Source organism: Salvia miltiorrhiza, chromosome 4 (genome assembly GCF_028751815.1).
Source record: "Salvia miltiorrhiza cultivar Shanhuang (shh) chromosome 4, IMPLAD_Smil_shh, whole genome shotgun sequence".
Taxonomy (NCBI): domain Eukaryota; kingdom Viridiplantae; phylum Streptophyta; class Magnoliopsida; order Lamiales; family Lamiaceae; genus Salvia; species Salvia miltiorrhiza.
This window is the reverse complement of record NC_080390.1, coordinates 52,592,665-52,602,428: the sequence shown is the minus strand read 5'-3', so window position 1 is coordinate 52,602,428 and position 9,764 is coordinate 52,592,665. Positions and strand designations below refer to the sequence as shown.

The window sequence follows — 9,764 nt, the reverse complement described above, 5'->3', positions numbered from 1 at the left end:
ATGCAGCCCCCTACCTACATATTCTCGGAATCCCTCTCATTCGGGTGTGTTCCGGTTCATCCATTCTCTCCTCCGCTTGGAAGTCTTAATCGGAACCGCTCCTTGTCCGTGCCTCTTTGCACTGGCGATTAGAGCTAGCAAATCAGGTAGCCCGACCCGGCCCAGCGGGCTTTCGAGATTTATCGGGCCGACCCAAAATCAATCGGGCTGCCAATTTTCAGGCCCAGCCCAGCCTCGACTGGGCCACCGACGGTCGGGCCAAATCCGTCCAATAATTTTTTTTTTCACTAAATCCTTTTTTTTACAAAAAATTAAATAAACTAGAATAAATCCAAATAATAATTATAGAAAAAATAGAAATATAAAATCCTATTAGTCTACTACAACGCGATCACTTTGCACTTCGTCCCCGGGCATCACAGGGGCCTGTGACGTTTTGATGAAGTAATGCCACGTCGACTGCTAAGTCGAATTCAATTTTGACTAATATTTAGTTTGTGTAAAAAAATCAATAATGTCTAAATTCGCGTGTTTATTCACAAATTTTCAAAATTTGTGGTGCAGAACTAAAAGACGAAATGATCATCCAAATAACGACATTCAGAAATGATCGTCAATTCAGTTGTTAATAACTTATTTTTAACGATAGAATTTTTTATCTAAAGTCGCATTTTCTAGTAGCGTTAGTACACCTAGAATTCATGCACGTGCGTAGGCCGCGAATTTTTTAATATATTTCCTCTGTCCATCAAAAATAGTCATAAAATTGGACGACACAAGTTTTAATAAAAATAATTATTGTATTATGAGTGGAGAAAAAAAGTCCACTTAAAAGTAGTGTTTATAATGATAATTAATTGTATTGTGAGTATAGAATAGGGTCCATCATGTAATAAATAATTTCTAAAAATAAAAATGAATTAATTTTTGTGGACATCTCAAAATGATAAAAATGAATTATTTTTGGTGGACGGATGGAGTATTACATTAATGCTTCATTTGATGACAATCATAAATCTTACAAAAATCCATAATCTAAAGATTTTTAGTTAAAAAAGGAAAAAACATAAAATATAAACACATAAAATAATCACTTGTGGGGTACAATTATCATTGAGATATAAACACATAAAATAATCACTTGTGAGGTACAGTTCTACAAATTATCGTTGAGATATATGCTAGAAGTCTATAAAAGGTGTGTATATTTGAACCATAAAGAAATCCAAAAACAAATAAAAAAACAAAAAGACAAACATACCTCCAACAAAAATGAAACCGCAGGAATACGTGGATGCCCATGATCTAAATCCAAAGTCATATTGATGACATATTTTGAATAAATATAAAACAATACTCCTATTAATTTGAGGAATTAATCCCAAGTGTGAGGTCAGGTGGTATACCTAGTTATGGTAGCAATCTCAATGCAAGGCGAGTGTTTCCAAGCATCAAAATGCATTCTCAAAATCTTCCTCGCCTTCTCCTTCAAGTAGGAAGCTGTATCAGCCAGCATCAGCAGACACAAATTCGTCACCGTCCCTACCCTCACCATCTCCTCAACCACCCCCTTGCTCGCCGCGTACTTGGATATCTGCCATATGATCAGCACCGCCCTGTCGTCCGCCGCCGCCGACACCTGCAGGATCCGCCGCGTCACCACCGCGATCCCCGCCGCGTGGCTCAGCAGCTGCGCCCTCCCCTCCGCGCACAGGCACAGCTGGTATATGATCCCCAGCACCAGCTCCGTCGTCTTCTTCTCCGCCGGGCACCTCAGCTCCACCTCCACCACCTCGAAAACCGTCCCTGACTCCACCATCATCGCCCGGTTCCGCCCCCAGGGGCACGCCTCCAGCAGCACCCGCAGCAGCGCCTGCTCCCACGCGCCTCCCTCCCGCAGCCCACGCGCCGTCGTCCGGAAGAACTCCGGCTTCAGCCGCTCCAGAACCCCCGCGCCCGCCTCCTCCACCGCCGCCCGCAGCGCGTGCGCCGCGTGTGACCTCACCGTCTCGTCGCCTCTGAAGCGATCGTGCTCGAAAACCCACATCAACGCGTCGATGATCTCGCCGTTGGATCTCTCCTCGTCCGTTTTTAAATTCCCACCGGAGCCCCGAATGGTGTAGAGAATGCTGAGAGCCTCCGCGAGCCCCTCCGTGGCAGCCTTTCTCCGGCATGCAGCAACAAAAGAGATGAGTTTGTTGGGCAAGCGATGTTTGGCCATGTAAGCCCTATTCGCGTCGCTCTCGAGCGCCAGGGCTTCGAGCGTGCGGAGCGTGTGGAGGCGAGATTGGGGGGAGCTGAGGCCCCGAATGAGATTGGTGAGGTAGAGGTCGGTGAGGGGGGCGGGGGTGTGGAGGGTGAGCCATGCGTGGATGAGGCGGCGGAGGGTGTGGTTGGGGGTGAGGGAGGCGGCCAGGGGGAGGGGGTGCTTGGTGACGGGGCAGATGGTGTTGTGGTTGGTGAAGAGCCACTGCTCGATGCTGTGGCGGTCGTAGGTGATGCCGGAGCTGACCGTGACGGGGTCGGTCATGAGCTGGAGGGAGATGGGGCAGATGAAGTACTCGGGCACTTCCACATTTTCCATCGCCAAAATTTAGTATGCTGTGTTGTTGTACATGCCCAGATTTTCGAGATGAGATGGATCATATATTGATGTAGAGAGTCTGGTAAGAGAAAGCGGCTGTCTTGAAATTGATTTATAAGAGAGAGATTTTGGTCGTGAGTTGTGAAGTCGCATATTCTCACGGGGGTGTGACAGTTGGAGGCCAGAATGATGGAAAAATGACAAGGAAAAAAAATTAAGAGTGTTTACTTCAACTTGGACTCAATTATGATGTTTCCATTTTCTTCATTGGAATAAGAAATGTTAGTATGATTGCTTGTGAATTTCTAAGGCATTAGTCGTTGTTAAGTCATATCCTTGTTGATTATTGGATTTTTTATGGAATTTAAATTTTTTGAATAAAATGCATATTGTTCTTATAAATAATAAAAGCGATTGTTCTTATAAATAGAAGTGGAAGTGTGTTGGCCTAACGGTAATGTTTAAGGCAAGGCATGAGATCTTGGATTCAAGTATATCATGTATGGTTTTTAATTTTTTTTCTATTTTTTTATGTAATTTTTATATATAAAAAAAGGTGGGAAGATCCTTGTGAGGCTTGAGCACACGAGACCAGCTTTTTTTTTTAATATATATTGGGGAAAAAGGTGTGTGTTAGTTGTGTTTTAATTACTAATTGGAGTATTATAAACGATGAAGTCATCAAATCGCATTATAGCCCATGACTTTCGTGAGTGCAATAAATATTGGATTGAAGTAATATGTCTATCTCGTACCAATGACCTAATTAAGATATAATTTCAATTTAACTCCAACTTTCAGATTTTATTATAAATTAGATCCAATTTTTAAAACGTTTCGGTGATAATAGTAAAAAAAAATTAGTCGTAATAAATTTGTTCCTTCTAATGTTTTGCATGAGTTGAAAATTGAGATTTAAACAATATTGTTCTCTTGTATTAACAATTTTATCATCAGACATTTAGAATTTCTACTTGAACTACTATATAAAGGAGCTCTAATTCCGTCAACTACCAAGTCAATTACTCATCAATCACTAGAAGCAACAAATGACAATAAGGTAGGACAATTCCAGACAAAGAACTTTGAAAGCTCCCAATTAATTTTGAGTTTTGATGTTGGATGGATCTCTAAATCTCAATTTCAAACTCATACAAGATATTAAAATGGATGAATTTACTATAAATCAAAATCTTTAGAAATTGCTGAAATATTTTAAACAAAAATCAAAGTTTAGTATTTAAATTGATGTTATCTCACCTAACTAATATCGGTCTATCTTAGTAAGACAAATAGAGGGATGTTACTCTTGCAACCGCATTATTTATTTTCCGTGTAGTAAGACGTGTAGTGTACGTATTATATTAATATTTGTTTGAATTATGTGTCTTAGTTTGTCTATTATATGCCCGTGCAGTAAAATAAGACAAGCAACAACTAACCACTAAAAAATAGACATTGTTGAAACTAGTATCTTTTAATATAGTATATCAATATAAAATGAATTTATTATACTAATACTTAGGGAATGCGTAGACTACAATTTGGACAGCTTACAAAAAGAAGAATAAAAACGATATCATTATACGGGATTGAGATTAATGTCCCATTTTATGTTTAACTTCCAATTTCAGTATTTTCTTACATATCTTTTCTTCAATTTTATTTTTTTATGATTTAACTTAATTTTGTGATTATTAACTAGAATTTATTCCATATAATTGGAGCTGGTATATAATATTTTTATTATTTAATTTCACTTTTATTAGCTAATACTGATAGGTTGATAAATTAAAAGTTATGATATACTATAATTTTTATAAATTTTAATTTTTGAAATAAAATTTAAGTATAATTTATATTATAATAAATTTTATTTTCATAAAAAGTATTATTAAAATAATTAATATAATTATGAACTATAATACTCCCTCCGTCCCGCGAAGCGTGACCCACTTTTCTTTTTGGGTTGTCCCACGAAGCTTGACCTGTTTCTAAAAATGGCAAAAAATTTACCTTTTATTCACCTTTTCACTTTTTCACCTACCACACTTAACACACAAAATACCACTTTCTTAATTCTCGTGCCGAAAAGAAATAGGTCACGCTTCATGGGACGGAGGGAGTAGTATACATAAAATTATGAAATAGTGAATTTCATGAGCATGATAACTGATAAGGGGCATGGGGGTTTATTATTTTGAAGGTTAGAGGTCACGTGAATAATGAATTGCGAATTTATGATAAGACTGATGACCATAGGACTGGGCCCACTCTCGAGTTCACATTGAGGAAATTACGGATCCACAAACATTGTTTCTTTTTTATTTTGGGCGAGTTGGAGTTTCACCTCATTCAATTTTAATATTAAATTCTTACGAAGCTATGCTACTTATATTAAATTGGTTACTAAACTTAATTTGTTCAAAATAAGTACTAAACTTATAAATATTTTGTATCATTAATTTTTTTTTTTACAATTCTGTTAATATATAATTTTATTCCACGTGGCAATAACAATGCTTGTTGAGAGCTCCCTTTCCAGTGTAGTCAGTCACGACTCTGCAAATGAGATTGCGTGCTTTGAATGAAAAATCTTCTTTGTGTTTGGCACGAAGAATTTGGAATGGCGTGTAGAGAGCCCTCCAACCATTTCCGAGAGCAAATCATGTAGCTCTGTTGATTGCAAAACTAAGCTTCAGATTCCCATCACACAAAAACGATCTTGATTAATATTCGATGAAATGTCTGAATCCTGCGTGATAATGTGAAAAATCGTGTCTAGTTTTGATACAAATTATGTGCAGTGATCATAAAGATGTTGCGAGACCAGCTACGTCTTCCATGATTTTTTTTTTTTTCCTTTTATTTTTCTGTGTCTTGCATATGATCATTCATTTACGTAGCCTTTAAATACCGCGCAAATAATATTCTCGATCGTGAAGAAGATTGAAAGTGGGAAATTAATTAAAGATGGGAAGGCATGAAGATTATACGATACAATTCACACGTGGAATAAAATTATTAAGAAATTTGAATTAAACCTTAAATGATACAAAATACTCCATAAGGTTAGTATTCATTTTGTGACAAAATATAAGGTTAGTATTCATTTTGATACATATACCTAGACTAGGTAGCCTAGTTTAGTAACAATTTATGAAATTAATCCAAAAATGAGGAAGTTGCAAACCCTTACATAGGAAAAAAAAGAAAGAAGAAGAAGAAGAAGAAGGAGAGAGCTTAAATTGCAGATGTGTGGTATTTTCCATATTTTAAGTTATTTAGTATATTTTTGTAATTTGTTTAGCTTCCATATTTTTATACTCCATCCGTCCCATAAGAGCATGATGCATTTTCGTTTTTTTAACCTCTTCTTACACTAATAAAAGTGGGGCCCTTTTTCAACTAGTAACTCACACACCTAATATTTATTAATTAAAACTCGTGTCACCAACAATTATGCACACTACGAACTACGCTCTTATTGCTTAAGGGTAGATTAATGTTTTCTCCTAGGATAAATTTGACCCTACTAGTAGAGTAGTAGTGTAGGGGTGTTCGTAGCCAAAAGTATCAAAGTAAGGCTACATTGCTTTGCAATCTATATCACTCGAGAACAGAATTTAGCCAGAGTCCATCGCAAATTGATAGTGTAAATTGAGACCTGCAAAACCTTCCCCCGCCATATTTTATTGATACACCCGAGAATAGCAATAATAATTTTGAGCTACAAAAAAGTAAAATATTCCAACGTATCAATTTGTGCAAACTAGAATGCGGCGTACACTCTAAGCAAAAAAGATAGCGCGTTTTCTTATTTCTTGAGTCTTTTTTTCCTAACTGAAAAGTTCATGACATTATGTGAAAAAGGAATATTTCTCAGGAAAATAATACTAGAAAAATATTGATTTCTAGTAGTGGCTACACATGATGCTAGAAAAAGGTCAAGACTAAAATATAGACTACAACAATTAACTGCTGGTCCATTACTTAACCATTTAAATAGCTATTAGTCCTGCATTTCTCAAATATAACATGGACACGTTGGCCGAAATATTAAAGAAGAAAAAAAGAGGGTATAAAATATTTTTAAATTCATTCTAGTTAATGAGTAATGTTATCATACACACTCATTGCCTATTCTGTGAGCATGCACCGAATTTTGTAACAACTTGTGAGTTATTAATATAAAGGTTATTAAGTGCATGATAATATACCTAGTACTAAACCTTTATTTATGTCACTATATATACTTTATTATGCTTTCACGACAAATAATGAAGAATCGTAAAAACATTTTAGATATTATGAGTTGTAAAGGTGAAAGATATGGAAAGAGGAAAAAGTGTGTCTAGGAAGACTGATTCAACGTGCATGCCGTGGGCAAATTATTCAAGAAATGATTTTTAAGAAGAATTTGAAATAATTGTATAGTTCATAAATAAATAATATCAGTCACACCGCCAAGTCAAAAAGGCAAGTCAACAGGTCAACTGACTTAACTCAGACACCAAGTAGTGCAGAGTATTAGTTATTACTATTCTGATCCTATGTCGGTATTTACATGCATACACACACATGTAAATACAAATCTATCATATTCGGCAATCGGCATTAATTATTAATGGACAACAGATTCTATTGCATTTGCATATATGAATAATTGTGATGTTCATCAAAAAATTAGCGCGTATTGTTAAAAAACATGTTATCATCATAGAAGAGAGAATTTGTTTCTTGAATATTGTTCTCGTATTTCTTTTTCTTGATATATCCTGCTGATACAATCATCCCCTTTTATAGTGTTTAGAAAGGGAGCTGATATTCTACAACATCATGAGGATCCCTATAATTAAGAGATCCTTGATTATCTTTTGACTAACTTTATCTTTTGACTAACTTTTTTATTCTCAACACTCCCCCTCAAGTTGAGTGACGGGATTTCCGATACTCAACTTGGAAAGAACTTCTGAGAAACTTTTGAAATCTACAGCTTTGGTTAGGATATCGGCGAGCTGATCTTCGGACCTCACGAACGGGAGCTCCACAATCTTTTCCTCAATCTTTTCTTTGATGAAGTGCCTATCCACTTCGACATGTTTAGTTCTGTCATGTTGAACTGGGTTCTCAGATATGCTGATGGCAGCCTTGTTGTCGCAGTACATTTGACACGTCTTTGTTGAGTGAAGTCCTAATTCCATCAACAATCTTCTTAGCCAAAGGACTTCGGTTAACCCACTCTTGATCCCTCTGAATTCTGATTCTGCACTTGAGAGAGCTACCACCTTTTGTTTCTTACTCCTCCATGAGACAAGATTCCCTCCGATGAATGCAAAGTATCCAGCTGTTGACTTCCTGTCTACTGGGTTTCCAGCCCAGTCAGCATCTGTGTAAGCTTGTACCTCGAGGTGTTCAGTCTTCTTGAACAGCACTCCATAGTCAAAAGTCTTCTTCAAATATCTCACAATTCTGAGCGCAGCTTCCATGTGGTCAGCCTGTGGTTGGTGCATGAATTGGCTAACAACACCAACAGCATAAGCAATGTCAGGTCGAGTATGGGAAAGATAGATAAGTTTCCCTACCAGACGCTGATATTGTCCTCGATCGGCTAACTGAGCTCCTTCCACAATTTGTAGCCCATGATTTACGATCATAGGAGTTTCTGCTGGCTTGCAATCTAGCATCCCAGTTTCAGCTAGGAGATCTAGAGTATACTTCTTCTGGTTGATGAAGATCCCCTTCTTTGATCTGAGAACTTCAATTCCGAGGAAGTATTTTAGTTTTCCTAAGTCCTTCATTTCGAACTCTTTGAACAAGCTTTCTTTCAACTTTTGAATCTCCTCTGTGTCATCCCCTGTTATAATCATGTCATCAACATAAATAACCAAACAAGAGATTAGATCACCTCGTTTCTTTAAGAATAAGGTGTGATCTGAGTTGCTTTGCTGGTACCCAAACTTCTTCATGGCTGCGGTGAATCTTCCAAACCAAGCTCTAGGAGACTGCTTGAGCCCATATAAGGTTTTTTTCAACTTGCAAACTTCACCCTCTCCAAAATCTCCTGAAAAGCCTTGAGGCACCTCCATGTAGACTTCTCTCTCTTCTTCAAGCTCTCCATGTAGGAAAGCATTTGTAACATCGAACTGATGAAGATCCCAGTCCTTATTAGCAGCAATTGAGAGGAGCACTCTGACAGTGTTCATCTTTGCAACAGGTGAGAAGGTCTCCTCATAGTCGATTCCATACATCTGTGTGTATCCTTTTGCGACCAATCGAGCTTTGTAACGCTCAATAGATCCATCCGGTCTCCTTTTGATTGTGAAGACCCATCTGCATCCAACAGTTTTCTTCCCTTTTGGTAGTCTACACTTCTCCCATGTATGGTTTCGATTCAGTGCACTTATTTCTTTCTTCATGGCATCTCTCCAGTGTTCACTTTTCAGAGCCTGTTCTGCTGTTTGTGGTATTTCTTCATCATACAGGGCCGCCTCATAAGCTGCGGCGGTTTTGGATATGTTTCCTTTTGCTACATTCCCAATTGCGTACCGAGAATTCTTCCCAAACTTTTCCGGGGAATACCGTTTGGGAGGGATACCCCGAGTACTCCTGGGTGGTAGAACATATCCCTTTGTACCTTCATTTGCTGTATTCTCCTCATGATCCCTTTCAACAAGGCATTGATTCTCTCCCTGATTCCTTTCAACATCTTGAGACATATGATCAGTGAAACCATAAATCTCAGTGGTAAGTTCAGGGGTGTTTACCTCAGATACCAGCGGCGGAGGAGATATTGACTGAGGAGGCGGACTAGGCGGACTTTGTACAGTAGTGGATGGAGTTTGCTCTGTGGCAAGGTTAACTTTTTCTGTTGGATCTGCTTCCGGGCTGTTTGGCATTGGTAACCAACTTAACAAGTCAATCTCTCTCTCACTCTCCCCTTGACTGGTAAGGTGGTTATTGTAAAAATACTCAGTTTCAAGGAAATCACAGTTCATGGTGGTGATAATTTGACGGGTTTTGGAATTGTAACACCTATATCCTTTTTGATTAACCCCATATCCTACAAACACACACTTGACTGCACAAGGAGAGAGTTTGGTGCGTTCATGTTTAGGAATGTGAACGAAAACAGAGCACCCAAAGACCCGTGGTTGAAGTGTAAGGGCAATAGGTATGG

General features: G+C 38.0%; 1 protein-coding gene across 1 annotated transcript; it reads right to left on the bottom strand.

Annotated features, from left to right (window-relative positions):
* Positions 1-1,113: 1,113 nt before the first annotated feature.
* LOC131020484 (E3 ubiquitin-protein ligase PUB24-like) lies at positions 1,114-3,011 on the bottom strand. Its single transcript, XM_057949329.1, has one exon. It carries the CDS (start codon positions 2,582-2,584, stop codon positions 1,394-1,396), a length of 1,191 nt encoding a protein of 396 aa, XP_057805312.1. The 5' UTR covers positions 2,585-3,011; the 3' UTR covers positions 1,114-1,393.
* Positions 3,012-9,764: the final 6,753 nt, after the last annotated feature.